The sequence below is a fragment of the Uloborus diversus genome, chromosome 1 (assembly GCF_026930045.1).
Source record: "Uloborus diversus isolate 005 chromosome 1, Udiv.v.3.1, whole genome shotgun sequence".
Lineage (NCBI taxonomy): Eukaryota > Metazoa > Arthropoda > Arachnida > Araneae > Uloboridae > Uloborus > Uloborus diversus.
Window position 1 is genome coordinate 141,503,600 of NC_072731.1, and position 20,801 is coordinate 141,524,400.

The 20,801-nt window shown below is 32.8% G+C and overlaps 1 protein-coding gene across 1 annotated transcript in view; it reads left to right on the forward strand.

Moving 5' to 3' along the window:
* The window catches only part of LOC129221755 (alkaline ceramidase 2-like), a 33,411-nt gene that overhangs the window by 3,850 nt on the left and 8,760 nt on the right, over positions 1-20,801 (forward strand). Inside the window, exons 2-4 of the mRNA XM_054856191.1 lie at positions 2,865-2,986; positions 7,068-7,321; positions 16,319-16,456. Coding sequence (XP_054712166.1) covers positions 2,885-2,986; positions 7,068-7,321; positions 16,319-16,456 — 494 coding nt within the window. The 5' untranslated portion in view covers positions 2,865-2,884. The remainder of the gene's footprint in view (positions 1-2,864; positions 2,987-7,067; positions 7,322-16,318; positions 16,457-20,801) is intronic.

Below are 20,801 nucleotides of genomic sequence, written 5' to 3' on the forward strand. Positions count from 1 at the left end.
ACTATTTGCTGCTTTATACTATTTCTTTCTTCTTCTTTTTTTTTTTTAGTATTATTTGTTTTTAGAATTAGTTTTTAAAAGCTAACACATTAGATTTAATTCCTATCTTTTTTAAAACACATGATTAATTCAGTACTTTTCCATTAGACGTCCACCATTTTGTATGTAGAGGAGAGGGTACCAGAAAATATTTACTGGGCTACTGACATCACTTGGGATGGCCCTGGAGAGTACTTACTGTATGCAAAAGATTTGTACAAAACCCATACTATGCACCGAAGGAATCCAGTTCCCAACATTATTCAAAAATTATGTTGCTAACATGCTCAGGACATGTAAAAATCCCAATTGGGCATGAATCTCTTACCCTGACATGCCCGGCTGGGCTTGTGGTGGGCGTGTAATTTTATAATAAAATATTTCTGCCTAAAATTTTATTTCATATTTTATTAAAAAATTATCACATCCTTACCAGAGCTCAAAATTTATTTCATTGGTACTACTAAAATCATATTTGGACAAACGTAAAGTCATTGGGAATTGTTGGCCAAATCAGTGAGCAATCTGCCTTAAGTCAAGTACAAAACACTGGGCATGTAAAAATTTCATTCCGGCATGCATTTTTTATACAAACATGCCTGGTAGGGCATGGAAAGTTTTTGAGTTTTTTCTCTCCTTGTTTCCAAAACATGAATAGTTCAGGGCTCCCAAATGGTTCGCTTTTCCCGCCAAAGTCAATTTTTTATGGTAAAGTCCACTTTAGACCGCTTTTTAACATTTTGGTCTGATTAGTTCGCTTTTATATTGTTTTTACTTAAGTATCAGATTTTAAAAGTTTTTCATTTCGTTAAAAGCTACTGTACACCCAAACGCGCCGCATGTTAAACAAGGTTCATACGCCCATGGAAACCCTTGAAAAGCTCTTGGGGGGAAAAAAAGGTCATTTTCTAATGCTTGAAAACCTTGAAAAAGTTTCTTTATTGCTCGAATTCTTTCAAAAATCATTGGATTGTGTTTGTGATTCTTTTAAAAATATTTCATTAGTGCAATTTTCTGAACATATATATTCAATATGATTTATCGCGAAAAATTGCTTTCATGTTTGAGGTCTCAATCCTTTTGCATCTTGTTAATATTTTAATGCTTTTTACAATCCGAAGTGATTTTGACATGTGCTACCTTAGCTTAGCTTATTTTTCGTTCAATTTCAATAATTAATGGAGGAATTGTTTTGGAAATCAAGGCAACATTGAGCTTATTCGGACTTCGTGGGAAATTGCTTCTCCATTTAAAATTTCAATCCTTTTGCATCTTGTAAACATTTTAATGTTTTGGACAATTGGAAGTTATTTTGACATATGCTACTTTAGAGTAGCATGTTTTATGTTTAATTTAGTAGAAAATAAATAAATTTATTTTATGGGAAACATGCCAACATTGAACTTCGTTCGTGAAAATTTGCGTCTGTGAGCTTTCAATTGCTTTGCATCTCATAAATATTTTTATATTTATGGTAATTAGAAGTTATTTTGACATGCTACGTTAGATTAACTCGATTTAATTTTTATTTAAATAACTGAAAAATTAATAATTTTTGTGTTCTTTAATTCAAGTTTATTTAGTTTTGCAAACCTAATTTTGATTATTATTAGCTTATTTTCGATTATTACTGTTTTTTTTTGGGGGGGGGGATATTACATCTAAACAATTGAGCACATAACATTTTAAAGTAACGTTTGTATTTAAAACGAAGTTGAATTATATATATATTTATAAGGTTGAATTTGTGTACTACATCATTTCATTGTTATGATGTCTGCTAAAGGGGGGAATTCCCCCCCCCCTAAAAGTTCAAAACACTCATAGCCCTACAATCATGGAGTATTATTTTTTTAAATGTAAGCTTTATGATTCTTGAAAATATACTTTGAATATGAAAATTGAAAAACTAAGCCTCATGTGATCTGCTTCTCTTTGTGATTGAGCATTTCAGACATTTTTAGGAAAACTTTCAATACAGTAAATCTGTTTAGTGTGCGATAGATTCATATCAGTTGAGAAGGGATATAACACTATTAAGGAGCATTACAAGACAGAAAAACACAAAAATAATTTTTAACTAAAGAAAGATGAAGCACAGCTTCATCTATCCTTCAGTGAGACTACCTGCAACCCTGGTTCAATTTAAAATGTATCATTAGGCCTGTTTTATTTAGTTCCAAGGAGGCTGCCTTAAGTGCTGAACTAAGTGCCTCCCCCCCCCCATCCCATCCAAATGTTTGTGTAAATAATATTATTATGGATAAAAAGATCAGTTATGCAGAAGGTGATAAAGGAATTGTATCATTAAAAATCAGTATTATGGTTAATTAACGAATTATCTTCACAGATTTAGCCCAGCAGGTAGTTAATTTGCCCTTTGGTGCTTCCTTGGGTTTAAATGAATGGTCCTCCCAAGGTCCTTTTTCTAATCCTAACTGTTCCCCTGTAGTCCTCTTTTTGATTGAAAATGGTCCTCTTTTACCCTTTTTTGAAGCTAAAATGTGTTGGGAGCCCCGATAATTGTATTTTTAAAATTTTTCGCCAAATTAAAATTTTTAAGCTAAATTTTAACAATACATTTGATATTTGGTTAGCATTTAAAACATTGAATCCTGTATAATCCCAACAAATTATATTTTGGACCTTTTTAAAAATTTAAATCTAATTGTTCTCTGCCTTACTAACATATGTACTTTACTAGCATCATACAATATTTTTCTTGTTGCTTATTTATTCGTGATTTTGAAAGTTTTCAATCTTATTTTGATGCAATTATCCTTGCACATGAAATTTTTACGTTTGAATCCTCCTTCCTTTTACAGCTACTACTATATCTGTAATAATGCAGCATTCACCTTGGCCTCTAAGAAGAGGAACATCCCCTGTGGATTGGTGTGAAGGAAACTACTTAATATCACCTGTTATTGCTGAATTTGTCAACACTGTAAGTTTTTAGAGCATTGAAAGAAAACTTGTTACATGGAAAATCTCTTACTGAAAATTGTAAATACCTCATTTGTGGGAAGCTGCAAACCATGTGCAGAAAAGACAATTCTGCAGAGATTGTTGATGTATCTGCAAAACAAAGGAAATGTTGAAGTCGGAACATTTCCTTGGAGTTGATTATAATCGAACCAAGTTAATATTGCTTAGCTGACATTGGATTCAGCATCTTTTTTTTTTTTTTTAATTTGTTTTTTGGCAACAAGGCCAAGTTGTTGGCCAATTTATGAAGTCACCTGACGTTTGCATTCTGTTTTTTGTTAAAATCAAAACTGTTGATCATCATTTTAAATAAGACACCCTCAAATCTGAAATTCTTTTTTGATATGCCTTAAAAATGCTACAGTATAGCATGGCTGTTGGGTGAGTTTGGCAGTAAACAATACTAGAGTTGCAGGATTATTTTACACTTAAAAGATACCATTTGATGCTGTTTTTGTTTATTTGGCAAAAGAGTTTAAATTGCAGGAAAAACCGCTTCACACGGTAAAGAGTTTTTAAGCAACTGTAAATCTAGTTTAATGTTTTGCCAAATAGTTTTAAATTCCGAAGAAACTTTAACAGATTTTTTTGAAACGGTTTTTACTCATTTTAGTTCAAGAAAAATGATCATTTCACATCGGGGTTGGGGAGGGGGGGGGAGATTTTCTTTATTCAACGGACTTCCTTTAAATTCTTAGCATGGGCATCGCTGAGAGGGGAACTGCTAGTTATTTATTGAAATAGTGATGTGGTACTAATGGATCTTCATAGTTTTTTCTCTTCGCTACCCATTGAGGAAAACTTTCCTTGATCTTTATTACTAATAATAAAGCTGAAAGTCTCTGTTTGGATATATCTCTGTCCAGATCTCTCTCTCTGTCTGTCAGGATCTCTGTGACGGGCATAGCGCCTAGTCAGTTCTGCTGATTTTCATGAAATTTGGCACAGAATTAGTTTGTAGCATGTGAGTGTGCACCTCGAAGCCATTTTTCGAAAATTCGATTTTGTTCTTTTTCTAATCCAATTTTAAGAACATTTTCCCGAACAAAATTATCATAAGATGGACGAGTAAATTACAAAGTCATTATAATATGGAACCATAACAAAAACAAGCCAATTGGCGAGAAAATCATCATACATTATTTGTAAATATACTGGCGAACCAAAAGACCTTTTAATTTTCTACTATGGGCAAAGCCGTGTGGGTACCACTAGTATTTGTACATAATAACAGGCCTGCCACTGGCAACTAAAAAAGTGACTATTTCGAATATTTGAAGAACTGCAGACTATGACAACAATTTTAGCCTAAATTAAGATAAAAACGACTATTTTGTTAAAATCTGCTACTATTTCAGCCTAAAAGCAACTAAAATGTAAAAATAAAATGGATGTAAAAGATGGAAATGTAAAAGTAATTAATTAAATAATAGTTAAACAAAAAAAAATTTTTTTTTAAAGTATTATAAAATAATTGATTAAAAAATGAACTTTAATGTAAAAAAAGCTGTGGTGCTGTCTATTCACATTTTTGTAAGGAAAACAAATAGAAGAAATATGAAGCCCCCCCCCCCCCCCAACGCATTTTCTTACAAAGTTAATTGTTTGGTGAATTGTTTTATCATGCTTAACATTTGTTAAAACTTAACATTACTAATTAAAATTTCACATTAAACATATCATAACATTAATTAAAATAATTGGATTCATTGCCGATCCTTGAATTATTGAGATTTAGCACATTAGATCGCTGATATCTTTCCAAATTTTTAAGATATTAAACTGGAATTTAATAAAGAGTTTAGGGATTTACTTGGGTTTTAAATTGTGAAGGTTATAAGTTGCTATCTTTCCTGTATGCCCAGTGAAAATTTTATTACTTTAAACATATTTTCATATTTCATCAATTTTCCAAATTTTGATTTTAAATTTTAGAATGGTTCTCTTGTATGCTGTTAAGTTTTCTGATAGTTTGGTAAGTCAGGTTGTAAATCTGCGTGTTATGAACCAAAAGCATGCAAACAAAACAGATATTTTTGAAAGAATGTTTATATCTTAGTGCAGGGGTTCCAAACTTTTTTGACTCACATCACCCTGTGACGAATTAGAATTTTATTGCGGCACCATTCTATTATGTAAGGTAAATGCGCTAAATAAGGCCATATTAATGTTCACAACTAAATATCATGCTCATTTATGACTGAATTGACAGCAGCTTTTGCATATTCATCAGATTGCCTTATTGGGCCCCAATGTGCAATCTACTTTTCTAGGTTATCAAATCATAGGAAAAAATAACGATACACTAAGAGACATTTTGAATTTGTCAACTACATAAAATGTTAGTAAACTACAGTAAACCACGTAGAAACAAAACCTACTATCAAATAAGATGAGATAGTTTTGACATCTCTCTTGTGTAATAACTTTTGCTACATTGTTGCCTGATAATAAAATAAAACTGCTAGTTGAAAAGGCCTAACCATCCAGGCTTTGTGATGACAATGAAGACACGATATGGCGAGATTTTATTGTGCTACATCAAAAAAATAGGGGGATGGCTATATTTGTCTATATGGTCACACCCACCTAACATATACGTATATGGATACCATGGACACTCCCTGGCATCCCTTGCCTCTTCCTATGGCACCCAGTTTGAGAACCCCTGACTTCTTTATCTTTACTAATAATAAAGCTGAAAGTCTCTCTGTCTGAAGGATGTCTGTAGGATGTCTGGATGTCTGAATCTCTGTGACGTGTATAGCGCCTAGACCGTTCGGCGGATTTTCATGAAATTTGGCACAAAGTTAGTTTATAGCATGGGGGTGTGCACCTCGAAGCGATTTTTCGAAAATTCGATGTGGTTCTTTTTCTATTCCAATTTTAAGAACAAAAATATCATAAGATGGACGAATAAATTACGAAATCATCATAACGTGGTACCATAACATGAGCACAAGCCAATTGCCGAGATACAAAATTATCATAACGTTGAACCGTAACATGGATACAAGCCAATTGGCGAGAAAATTCACCATACAATTTTTGTAAATATACATGCAAACCAAAAGACCTTTTAATTTTTTCTATTACGGGCAAAGCCATGCGGGTACCACTAGAAGTGAATATAAGAGATACTTTCATGTATAAAATTATTGTTCACAGTAAGTAAATTAAATTCCGAAAATAACAGCTTATACGCAGCTGTTTATGAGGAAGGATGATCAATAAACAGTTTTGGTTTCATCAATTTATTGTTGGTCCCCTAAATGCATGGGGAATTTACTTTTTATTGAAAAACGACAACTGAAGCATACTTTTTATGTGACAAAAGTTACAGAACAATTGGTCACTTACCTCTCGAGAAATCCTTAAAAATGTGAATTTTAGAGAGTGTCCCAATACATTTGGTGATATACTGTATCTCTTATATATGCTCAGCTTTCACACTCTTGTCATTGAAATAAGATTGATACAAAACCATGTCGGGAACATTATTTGTGTATGACCGGAGAGAACTCCTCTTGTCCAGGTGATCCCACTTATATCCCACCCAGCTGAGGTATGTCTATTCATCCAAGTATATGATGCATAATTTGATTATTAATACTATTTTTTTTTTAAAAATGGAAGACTATTTTAGTTACTATTTTCCTTATTTAGCGACTATCTTGCAGACTATTGTTCATTTGAGATGCTACTAACACGACTATTTTTAGGACCATAACTCAGTGGCAGCCCTGTAATAAAGATTAAAAAAATATTTTTTAAGCTCTGTAAAAGCCGCAAGTCCATACCATGATAATTATTTTAATGCTTTTTTACAGCACTGCCAAATTGATTTAAGCATCTAAAGAAGGCATCTTGGCATAACAAGGTGGACAGCATAATACATAAATTGTGCAAAAAAGAAACCATTTATTAATTAATCCTAAAAGTTTTAATTAATTACCTTGCAATTTGCTTTATATTTAATAAAGTTATGAGTTGATTTTATTTATCTTCATTTCTCAATTATTATTGATATTATATTGCAGGTTAGCAATGTTCTATTTTTCATCTACCCACCACTGCTGACTGGTCTATTTAGAGAATATGCTGTATGCGTAAACCGTGGAGTTTATTTAATTTGGGGCTTATTGTTAACAGTTGGTCTGACTTCAGCTTACTTTCATGCAACTCTCAGTCTTGTTGGACAATTGTTAGATGAAGTGGCTATTTTATGGCTTTTGATGGCTGCTTTTGCAATGTGGTTACCAAGACGTTATTTTGCATTTGGGGTGCATGACAGGTAAATATAAATAATTTAGTGTATCTAAAGCAAGTGTTGAACAGCTTTATTTTTAAAGTTATGTATTTTTTATGTAGAAAAAAAATCAGACAGGAAAAATAACATTCAAGTTTTTTTAGAATGACTTATTTCATCACAGCAAGAAATTTAGTTTGCAAAAACCGTTTTGCTATTTTGTGGCTTGTGATAAATTAATAACTAAAACATTTTTTATTTATTTATTGTTTTGTTGCCTGAAATATTCAAGCTTAATTTATATAGAGTATTAGTTATTTCAGAAGCAGTTAAGTCAGATTTTTTTTTTCTGTTTTACGAATTGGGTTTTTCATTATGTACGCTTAAATGGCAGATAGGAGGTTGATGATCTGTTAAAAAAATATGTACAGTCAACTCTCAATACTCAAAGTCCCAAGGGCTGGGGGGGTCCCAGAAAATATGTCCAAATCTTCGTAATCATGTAAGATAACTTTGGCTTAAAAAAGTATTTAAAATTTTTTACCCAGCTAAGAAATAGTTTGCTGACTTTCTCAAAAATCTGTGACTTACAGCACAGTGCTGCTACTGGGTACATTATACCCAGTGTTTATGTACAGGCTCATTTATCAGTTGGGTGATTCTAAAAAGACCTAACATTTTCCTATCACAGGTTCTATTAAAATAAAAAATGCTTTAAGAAAATCCTAAGAACAATTATATTTACTTTTTATTAGGATCTTGTAAAGATCCTAATAAAATTTATTCTCAAAATAGGGGGTGAAATTTTCACAGGATATAAGGGCGCCAAGCTTTGCCAAGAGAGTGGAGTTTCATCAAGGGTTATCAAAAATTTAACTACAGTAGAAAAAAAATGTAACTTGAATCAAAAAGTGTTGCTTGATAAAACAAAACCTATGTATTAACATTTAAAGTTTTTCTGGAAAACAAGAATTGACAACTCTGTATCTGCTATGGATTGGCCGAGGAGGTTTTACCTTTCTAATAATGTCTTCTATTAAATATTAATGTCATTCTTTCTTGGCAAGCACCAAGATGTTTACATTTTTATTACTAATTGGCAAAATTAATATATGGTCACAATCATTAAAGTCATTATCATTATCAGTTACTGAATAAAATTTAACATAGGACATAATGGTAAACCAACACGTCAATAGCAATTTTAACGTTAATTTTAACGTCCTATATTTGCTAATTCTAATCTGCTAATTTTGAAAAATACTTACATAGTTTTAGAAAATTGCTCTATTTTTTTACAAAAGAAGTTTAAAATATCATTTATAATCTATATAAATAAAACAAAGAATATATACATGTGTTTCCTATACAAATTTACAATTTACTTCAGATCTTGACCCAATTTAGTAAGGAAGTAATTGAGCACCTTAGAAGGAAGGTAGGGGGGGGGGGGGGTTCGAACGCCGAAGAAGAACCAAACCATTTGAATGTTAAGGCCCAAAAATGGCATTAAATGGCTCTTTCTACCTGAAATAGTTATCTGATCTGTTCAAATTTAGCACCATTTGAAAGCTCGCAAAAAATAACCCTAAAATTGATTTAATTCCTTCGAATTTCAAGGGGGAAAAAAAAGGCTGTAAAATCACTGGGAAAAAATTTAAAAGGCTATCATTTGTGTGATCTCATTTTAGATTAGTGTGAAAAGAATTCAGATTGTTGCCACCTTTTTTCTCGACTGTGACTAAATAAAATTTTGTTAAAAATATTCCCTTTTGATTATTATTTGGCGATTTATCTTCTTTCTTTCTTTTTTCTTTTTTGTACTGCCAGTAGAAGATGATCAAGAAGATTGCGTTTAATTTATTTGGGAATTTTTGATTTGCTGTTTTCTTTCTTATAGAAAGATTATTTTGACGGCAAATTTTACAGTATTTTTTTTTTCTAGTTGAAGCCTGATTTTTGAACATGCGTCACTTGACATACCTTTTATTTTCGAGATAGACTGTGCAAAGCCAGGCTACACAGATAGTTAAAATAAAAAAAATGGATAACTGACGCATTTCATTTTGAACAGTTTGTCTGAACAAAAACAAATAAATTAATATAATTCTAGTGCTACTTTTTCTTATTTATCCTTTGCCAAATTTAGCTTGTATTTGATCCTATATTTTCTAGCAAATTGAAAATGAATCCTTCTATTCTACTCGATCTATTACTAGTGCTTTAAAAATAAATCCAGTACAGTGGCGCCGACTCCATGGGGCCTGAGGGGGCCCGAGCCTCAAAAATATTTTTGAGGGGGCAGAGCCCCCCCAATAAATCAAGAAAATTATTAGTCATTTTATGCTTTCTAAACTCATAAATTTATCTTTTATTTTCCTTGTTTGAAGATAGTTTACCTTGTAAAATACATTCAGTAATGAGTTAAAACAAATAATTATTATGGTAGTAAGCAGGTTAACTGAAAACGAGTGGTGTGAATAATGATGGTGTTACGGTGCTGCAAGCACACTAAGAATTTGTTCCAGTGCGCGAACTTACGGGTCAAGTCTTGCTAGTGGGCAGCGCTGCGGCGTGCTCATTTATGCTGATGTGGAAAAAATATATGAGACTTTGATTTTGTATATTAAATGGGAGGCGTGATAGTTCTGAATGCTTTTAGGAATTGTGTTTAAAAGGAAAACCGTCACAAAATGATGATCCTTTCGCTTCTTCGGAATCGACGTACACCAAAGAAGTATGAAAATAACAAAGCCAACTCACTACACACTTTCAAAATCCTGAAGTACTACAAGGCAACACATTGAGGTTTGTGAAATGGTACAATCTTGCATTATTGGGCGGTTTACATCAACTGGACTCACATAGGTCATTGCAGTTGAACAAGAGTGCTTGCTTTTATTAAACAAAAGTGAAACAAATTTTGAAAAATCAAGTGAGTTTTTCAAAAATGACCTAGACATTGAGAAACTGCGTTTACACTTGAATATGTCAGCCGATATGACTTATGAAAAAACAACTGGTCTTAAAAACATGCGTTAATTAAATTTCCTTTTTACAAAAATACTGTTCGTGTTTGTATTTATTGTTTCCTTTTTTCAAAGCCAAAAAATATGTGTCAGGCTTGTTGAGTTTTTGGGGTTCTAATGTTGATTAAATGACTTTAAAATGCTTTAAAAAAAACTTTGAAGCTCACTATTTTTGATCTCAAATTTGGAAAATTTCCCGAGGCAAGACCCCCCCCCCCCTCGCCCGTTACAATATTTTTTTTAAAAGTCGACATCTCTAGGAGTGCCCTTCCATGCAAATCAAGTGCCCTACCTTTTTCAATGCCTCGCTACGGCACTGCACGGCTCCCCGTAGAAAAGAACAAAAAACTGTCTCTTTCTAAGACAAGTGACGTGATCTAGTTGAACTAGAAAATTTGTATACCATTTTTTAGATTGTTTTACGGTAAAAACGCCATGTCACATTTGTCTGTTTAAATTAAACACCAGAAAGTATGTAAATTGGCATTTTCAAGGTACAAAAATCTGACTTTTATTTAGGGGGGGGCGCAACCTCCGTGGGATTGCATAACCACCTAAACCCCCGGTGATGTCTAGCCCCCTCAATAATTTTTGCAAGTCGGCGCCTCTGATCCAGTAGGATGATTTTTTTCCCCTTCATGCCAGGAAAGTGACATATTTTCTCACTTTCCTAGTAGAAATAGTTTTTTTCTCCCCCCCCCCCCTTTTTGTGACAGGAGTGTGACATTTTTCTTACACAAGGTGTTACCCAGGCCCGGAATTACATTTAAGATAAAGAATAATTTTTCTATTCTAAACTCTTGAGTCAATTACACACTACAGGTAGAATCAGTATTATTATTATTTTATGTTTAAAAAAGAAATGTGAGAAGAGAAGAGAGACAGCAAAAATGTTACATATATATATGCATAAAGTGAACACATTTACGTGTGTGCGTTTTATGATATTTGTAAATAGTAATAAACACTTTATTTAGATTATACCATTGCACAGAGGCATAGCTAGACCCGACTTTTGGGGGGGGGGGAGTTTCTTTTATATATATATGTATATATATATATATATATATGTGTGTGTGTGTGTGTGTGTGTGTGTGTGTGTGTATGTATGTAAATTTTTTTAGTATTAAAAAAAAATAAGAGGGAGGTGAATCTTACATACTTTGGAATGGGGTACCCCAATTCCGACACTTGTGTCAAACAAAACAAAAGCAAAGAATTTTTTATTTTTTTACTGTTGGTGGAAAATTTCAACTTGTTTTTCATTTTCCTCCATTTAATTTAAAGTGAAATTTTCTAGCATTGTCTGGTCAAAACCAGTCTATCCAAATCAGGGGAAATCAAATATCTGATGAGCGTGTTCCGTTCATTTCAGTGTGACTGCTTAATTTAGAGACTAACACACATCTACAAAAGCTGGCATTCCTGAAAGATAATAGATACTTCCATTTCCGCCTGTAAACTGGATGTTTGACTTTCAATCTCATCGGTGGTCAGACTATAAAGACTATTTTTACTAACTTGGTTTGCACTAAAAGTATGAAATAAAGTAAAAAAAGACTTCTTCAATTATAACCCGCAAAAAATGAAATTGCTTTTCATATCATTATATTTATATGTTGCTTTTTATGCATTTACATTTATGCTAATTCTAAAGCAGTTAATAAAATTTGAATAAAAAAAGTTAGGGAAGAAATATAGGCGGTAGAAAGTTATTTGCTCAAATGCATATCATCTGTTCTCCTCTCAAGTCTTTATTTTTAATTTTATTAGCTGCTTTAGAATTTACATAAAGATCTATTTGAGAGAGCAACAGCAATTTTCGGGTATTATAAACAGAAGTTTTTTTTATTTTCTACTTTTTAATCCGAACCAAGCTAATAGAAATAATCTAAATTCATCTCGTTTTTAAACATTTTATTCATGTAATGCTATGCAGTTTTCTTTTGAATTAAAATAAAATTACCTTCAGAAGGGTCCGATGGGACTTGCTGCTTTGCAGACTGTACTTCGTTTTCTTCAGACAACGTTAACTTTCTCTTTTTGGAGCAATCCTTTTCATCATTTTCATTTTTTTCTTTGGGTTGAAAAAAGCTTGTTATCTGTCTTGCTCGCATCATTACGCAACAACTTTCACTTAGAATGTACTATTTTAAACAGACTGTACATTTCCAAAAGAATACGCAGTAAATACTGGTTGAAAAATCAATGTGATTGCAATGGATACTCTGGTTAGCAAAGGGGCAATTCCACCGTTACGGACGTAACAATCACAGACTTTAAACATGCGTAATTTCAATTTGGTTTCATAAAAAGCTACAATTTTTTTTCCTGTTGTATAGTTTGGTGTTATTAATGCTATCAAAAATTTGGGTGCAGATTGCTTTATTACAAAAAGGAACAAAAATTAAAAACTTCCTGTTACGGACGTAACTCAGAAAACAGCAAAATGTATACATTGTCATACAGTTGCCAATATTCCTGTGAATTATTCATAGATATCTAAAATTTTCTTTGAAATACTTGTTCTAGAGATTTCAAGCTTTCTAAAACCATAAAGTTTTCATGGACATTGTTTGTAAAATTTATGATAGAAATTTATATATTTGTTACGGACGTAACAAAAAAGTGTTACGGACGTAACATGTCTGATATGTTAATTGCACAAAGCAAATAAAAGCTTATGTATACTAATAATTTTTGTTCAGAGAGTGCTATGGTCTATAGTAACACATTATTTTGACCCTTTAAGTTACACTTTAATAGTTTTTAAAGATTTGGGGAGGTAGGGAGCAGCCCCCATGTATATACCGCCATGTAAATAAATATAAAATATAAATTGGTGCATCATAAAAAGTAAAATTATCCAAGGAGAAATTAAGCAAAACAAAAGTGGAATTATTCAGTTACAAATAAATTTTTCAAATTTTTAACATGAACATGGGGGGGGGGGGGCTTCTACAAGGAAGTACTTTTAGTTTGAGAATTTTCAATGATTTTCTCTACCTCTCAACAAACATATTAACTGCAAAATTTCTTTTAAGGTTTAACAGTTACCTTTGATTTCGATCACTTTTTAATAGAATTGGCACGTTTTTGCCGAAGGTGGAAAAAAAAACGGTCGAAACTGACATTGAAAAAATGCATTTTGGTCATGGCCAACATTTGCCTAGGTAATCTAAATCTTGCTTCAAAACTAAATGTGCTTTATCTGAGGATCAGATGTAGCTAGTTTAATATTTAGTACTTTTAACTCGAATCTAATTATGCTTTTTAATTTAAGTTTTAAAACTATAAAATATTCAACGCATCAATGAAACAGTCATCTAAATATTATTTTTTTGTGGAGAGTAAATAACAATAAAAAGTAACTCTCAGTTACTTTGGTTTAAACTATTAAACAGGACAAATTCTTATCTCTAAGTTAGTTTTTAAACAAGAAGTAATATCAATTTGGGTCTGATTTCAGAATGATAGAAGTTTGAAGAAAAAACTATAATTAATATCTGTAATACAAATTTTTTTGAAAAAAAAAAAAAAACTTTATTAATGAAAATTACACACAAAATGCTTTGGATTTCATCAGGTTAAATGATCAAGTAATTTTCACAAAAACCTACTTGGAGAACACTTTTTTTTTGTGTCATAGTGCATTGATGAAGGAAAGTTTGAGAAATTAGGGAACCCTCTAGAATATTTTTATGCACGTTATTAAGCATTAATTGCTAATCTAGAATTATTAACACCAATTGAATTTATTGCATGATTTGGCGAACAAAAAATTTTACCTTGAGAGGAATACCTCAGAGCAACAGTAGGATATCTTAGTGTTATTCCTAGGATTAGATGTCTTAATGTTGCTCTGAGGCGACGATGTGTATTTCAATAATTTTAAAAATGAAATTAAATATCCACTAAGATTTATAAAATTTTGAAAATCACAGTATCAGAAGTTTTGTTATATCATATTACATGTCATACCCTATATTTTCATTGCCCATCCTGTACTTTTTTTCTTTTTAATTGGAAATATACATGTGTTACAGACGTAACATACTGCTTTTTGTTACGTCCGTAACAAAAAATGTTACGTCTGTAACGCCATTTTTTTAAAAACTAAAGAAATTCTAATGTTTTAAACTATGGTAAACAATTACTCTGATGAATTGCTAAAAGGACAAAAAAGGATTTCTTTAAATTTTGATTTTTTAGGAAGTAACGACAACTTTTGCTAAATTTTTGTTACGGACGTAACATTGAACTTTATTTTTTAAAAATTTAAATTGCCTAATTTTATTTTGTAAAAAAATTAAAATAAGTGCATGTTATTATAGTATTATGTTAATAGTTTAAGCTGTACTGCAATTAATTTTGTTTATTTTTATTTTGCTATTAAAAATAAGAGTTTGAAAATGGGGTATTTTTTTCTGATTGTTTTGAAGACCCGACTACCATACTTCCAACTAGGAAAAAAAATTATTATTTAATTTTTATTAAAAAAGCAATGCAATATTCTGAAAATACACATTTCAAGCTTTACAATGATGTATAATATAGCAAAATAACTGCAATATGAAATTTTGACCTACTGGTTTCACTTTTCATGGAATTGCCCAAAGGTCGTTTTGACTATGATCTATGACACACACGAGGCCAGACCAACAAAAACCTCTATCGCCTCGAATTCCGGTTATGCTATCATTTTCGGATTCGAAGGCCAATGATCTTTAAAGCAGCAAACAAAAACATTTTCTTCAACTCAGAAACAGAGGAATTGTCTTCAAGAGCTGAGGAGGCAGTGGAAAAAAGGGAGAAATGTGTTCCATGAATAGGCTTTCCAGGAAGATTAACCAAACGACAGTCGTTTCGCGCACTTTCTTGGGTACTAAGAGTAAAGGGGTGAAATTCACAGGTTTGACATGTTAAGATGAACATTTCAAGTTCATGGTTATAAGTCATTCAAGTTAAAAGCCATTTCGCTCTGTTATCTGGATTAGTACTGTTCTCTGGTTGCTCTCTTTCTTAAAATTGTGATTCCTTAGAAAACCGAAATGATACGAGTGAAAAGAAAGTATAAGTTTCTTTCAAGTGATGAAAAAAGGAAAATCGTAGAATACTGGCCAAATTAGATTTTCTGCAATTGCTAACCTCAAGAGGATAAATAATGAATCCAAAAAAAAAAAAAAAAAAAAATCAGGGACCAAAAAGCAATAAAAGACCTTTTCTTGAAAAAGATGTGCTTAAAGTTTCTTTTACTGTCAAATGAACTCGCAATAAAGCACTTAATAATGTAATAATAGAATAAATACCTAACAAAACTAATAAAGAGGAATTTTAATCAAGAGCCCATATTGTCTTTAGTATCGATTTCAAATTTTCACCATCATATTTCAAATTTCTATAAAAAGTTTCTTAAGCCCCCGTATTTCAAAACTTCTTTATCTATTTTTTTTCTTTAATGTGAAATTCGAACTATACAGATTCAACTGTATGCAATATTCCCACTGCGCGGCTCATAAAATTAAACATATTTAACAATTTGCAGAATCTATGACAAAGAAAGACTGGATGGATTTAATAAATTGGAGGAGTGGACAGAGAGTGGATTTAACAAATCAATCTCATTTCTAAAGCGAAGTGTCAAATTTCACTCAATTATCAAAAAACTGTCGCAGCAGAGGGAGGCATCTTTATGCTTTAGGGTCACACATGGAGCAGATTTTCAATGGCATTGGGAGGGGGGGAGCAAAGTGAATTTTTGACCTTTGTTACTCAGAAAAAAGTCGTTTTGATTTTTTTCTTTTTCTTCTTTTTTTTCTTTCTCTTCCCTCTTTTTCTCTTTTTTTGAGACTAACGTTTCATGGGGGGTTGTCCCCCCCCCTTAGCTACACCCCTACTGTTGCATTTTTTTACTCATTTTTTTACGAAAAAAATTCTTTGTTTATAAATTCATGTTACATTTTCTGGATGCAATCTAAAGACTCTATATACTTTTAATGTTTATTTATTTCAGAAAAACATTTCAAATTTTGATGCTTGGAGTATGTAGTGCTGCTACTTTAATGGCTTGTCTTCATCCTATATTAAATGCTTTTGTATTAATGGGACTGGGAATACCTGCTACAGCATTGCTAATAATTGAAATTAAAAGGTATGGTCTATTTGTATACATTATTTTTACTGCAAATTTGAGTAAGTTTATAATATCACACTTTCACAATCTTATTAAAAAATTCTGTTGATATAGTGAAGATTGAAAAACTTAGTAATTGAATTATACAATGTACAAATCTAGGTTTATGCTTAGTCACTCCACATTTTTTACCAATAAGACGTAATCAGCTATGTAAGCAATTCTTTTATTGATTTACTTTAAATTCTCAACTTGATTTACGTAAAAATGTTGATCACTTCGTATTTTCTTTTATACATATACATTTCCTCTTTATACATTACTTCTTTAATATTTTAATATGTATGTTTTTTAGGTTTCTGACACTTTTTTTTTGCTGCTGCAAAACTGCTGCAGGGGGACAGCATAGAGGGAGGTAGGGATTATAACTTTGCTGGGGGGCAAGTGGTTTTCCGTTCAATTTTTGTGGTACAATCATGGGAGTTAGTTTTTCCGAAAGGTATTGGTATGAAGAAAACGAATTTGGATGTTACCAACCCCGAAAAGGGGTTATAATTGTGTGTGTGTGGGGGGTGGCAAGTGGTTTTCTGAAAGGTATTGGCACAAGGAAAAAGAATTTGGATGCTGCTATCCCCGAAAATGCTGCAGGGAGGCAGGGGGGAGAGGGATTATAACTTAGCTGGGGGGAGGGGGGGCAAGTGGTTTTCGGTTCAATTTTTGTGATACAATTATGGGAATAGCTTTTCTGAAAGGTATTGGTATAAAAAAAACGAATTTGGATGCTGGCAACCACGAAAATGGTGCAGGGGTGGGGGCTGGTATAACTGCATTGGGGAGCAAGTAGTTTTCCGTTAAATTTTTGGGATACAATTGTGGGAGTTAGTTTTTCTGAAAGGTATTGGCACGAGGAAAACGAATTTAGACGCTTCTACCCCGGAAAATGCTGCAAGGGGGCCGAGGGGGTAGGAATTATAACTTCGCTGGGGCGCAATTGGTTTTCCGTAAAATTTTTGTAATACAATTATGGGAGTCAGTTTTTCAGAAAGGTATTAGTATGAGAAAAACGAATAATGTTTCCAACCTCGAAAATGGTGCAGGGGGGCAGCTATAAATGCGGTGGAGGGCAAGTGTTTTAACGTTCAATTTTTGTGATACAATTATGGGAGTTAGTTTTTCTGAAAGGTATTGGCAAGAGGAAGACAAATTTGGATGTTGCTACCCCTAAAAATGCTGCAGGGGACGGGGGGGGGGGGAGGGTATAACTGCAAACATAAAACAGCTATATATTCAACATTTCTCGATTTCAACAAGCTTTCAAAGCTTAAAATGCTTTAATCCACTAATAGTATTATTATTATGCATAAATATCAAAATTAAATTGCAGACATGTGTTTCATGGCTATTAAGAGCTCCTTTTTCATTGTAAAAGAAGTGAGTTTTTTAATGAAAATTCATCCGGCTTTGAATGAAAATTCTGCCGATCTTTCCATTGATAAGGAGTTTCTGGTAACCAAGTCCATCATTTTGGGGAAAATAGGGGGGAGAGGCTCCCCCCCCGCCCATTCCGATTAAAACAATTGCAAATTCGCATTTGTGTACTTCATCGTTTTTCCAATATATTCCCTCATCCGTATTAAATATGTAATCTGAACTCAGGTCCGTCATTTGAGGATCGGGGTGGGGGTGGGGGGGGGGTCAATTGCCCCCTGATATTAAAAATTTAATTTTTTGTACATTTTAGTAGGCATTTTTTTTTGATTGCATGGGGGGGGGGGATTCAATTGAAAGATTATTTGTTTCCCTAAACAAGCGATTTCTTCATAATTTATGCACCCGCAACAATTTTTCATAGCTTAAAGCACTCCTGATATTTAAGAAGTAGAACAGGGCTTCGCAACCGGTGTGCCGCGGTATTTTCGTAGTTATATAAAAAGAAAGAGCCTTGATGTATTTTATTTTAAAATTACGACCGAATAGCATTTGTATCGTTCTGTAACTTCTCAATTCACCCTTTCGATCTTGTGCAATAAGACATACCTAAGAAGGGGAGAGGCGGGACTTGCTGCCTCACCTCTTTTAACTTCTTGTGATCCTATTACTTTCCGTTTTTGAAAACGGATTCTAATTTCCACGACATCAACTAATTATGCAAAAAATTTTTCCTAAATCTTTCGCAAACGGGATTATCGCCCCCTCCCCCAGGCAGAGATCGTGCACTCCCGCCCAGAATTTTAGCCCCAGCTTTAACTTTTGTTTTCCTCTTTTCTGGTTCCGATACTAATTTCATTTTATCGTAGTTTCTCAAAGCTCGGGTCTGAGACTTAGCAAACTGGAAATTAAAACCATATACTGTTTCAGCCATCGTGAAGCTCTCATGCCAAAGATCTTACCAGATGAGCTGAAGTCAGCTTTGGCTGAAGTCGTGAAAATTGTGAATTTCATAAAATCAAGGCCACTTAATTCTCGCCTTTTCTCCGTATACTTTGTGAAGAACTGGATGCAGGTCACCACTCCCTACTTCATACAAAGATTCGCTGATGGCTTTCATGTGGTAAGGTACTATCAATAATTTTCGAATTGAGGGGCAAAGTACGACAGTTTTTTATTTTAAAAAACGAAATGCAGTACGCCAGTTTGTTGCAAGACAAATATTGACTGGGAAAACTAGCGTACATGGCTGACATTTTTGAACACCTTAACAAATTGAAACGGAAAATGCAAGGACAATAAGAGAATTTGTGTTACATGTATGGACAAGCTAAACGGGTTCAAATCGAAAATTCAGCTGTGGAGAGAAGATGTAGATTGTGGCTCATTGGACATGTTCAAACGAACCATCAACATGTTATGTGAAGGAAATGACATGGAAGAAAAGCTGCTGAATGTGGTGGCAGAGCATTTAGTCATACTTCAGGACAAGTTTAGTTTAAGCACTATTTCAAGAATACTGACATAGAACAGTATGACTGGATTCGCGATCCATTCTCTTCATCTGCGGATGCATCAGTTAAAGACCTTTCTTTGAAGGCGCAGGAAGAATTTATGGACCTCAATAGCGACCGTACTCTTAAACTTGGGTTGAGCGAAGTGTCTCTGGACGAATTTTGGTTACTGGTTAAGAATGAGTACCTCACCATCTCTTGTCTTGCTATTGATGTGCTGCTACCATTTTCAACTACATATCTTTTCGAAGTCAGCATCTTAGCCTTCACACTTACAAAAAACAGCAAGAGATCATCTCTAATGAGCCTGGATCAGAACATTGTGTAGCTTTTTCCAGCATAAAGCCAAGCATCAAGCATCTTTGCTCCTCAAGGTAGGCTCAAGTGTCTAGTGTCAAACGGAAGTTATGTGCTTGGTTTTCATTTCTTGCTTGCTTCTTTCTTGAAACATTATTTGATAAATCGTTTAACTGCACTGTGCACTTTAATGACATGTTTGACAGGAATGCTTTGAAACATATGAAGCATAATTTTCTGTTAAGTCTGATATAGGTAGTTTTGTTGTTCATTATCAACCTCAATACATTCGAAATATTTCTACTTTCTAAATAAATTTAAATATACTACGTTAGTTATAATTTTTTTATTCATATGAAAAAATCCCCCACCCCATCGTCTTTTTACCTGTGAATGATAAAAAAATTTCTATATTACCATTGCGAAATTAAGTTCAGTGTGCCCCGTTGAGCTAGAAATTTTTTAAGTGTGCCGCAAAATAAAAAAGGTTGAGAAGCACTGGCCTAGAATATGGTACCTAATTTTTTAAGTTACGAAAATGAGCAAAATATGTTTAATCTGTATTCTGCCAAATGGTAATATAATGAAAAATGAACCTATTAGTTTCTTATGGGTTGCTTAGTATTGTACTTATTATTGTAGAGGTGTTTCTTTCATTGCAGATTATAAAAATTATTTTTGAACGAAACAAAACATTACTGAAACTGACTTTTTTTTATTGTGCCAGCATTATAAATTTTAGGTAAAAGAACAAAAAATGCATATTTTCCGTTACAATCATGTGCTACCAAAATATTTAAATAAAAACAAGAATGTAGAATTATATTTACAGATATCAACACATAGGCACTCCATTGATAATGCTTGAAAGAAAAGTTACATTTAAATTAACCATTAAAAAAGGTTTCTTACATACAAAACCATTTCAGAAAAATATTGGAATTTTTTTTTACTATGCCAACATTATAAAGTTTAGGTAAAAGAACAGAAAAACAGATATTTTCCGTTACAACCATGTGCTACCAAAACAGTTAAATAAAAACAGGAGTGTGGCATTATATTTGCAGATATCAACACATAGGCACTTAGTTAACTATGTTTGAAAGGAAATATATACATTTAAA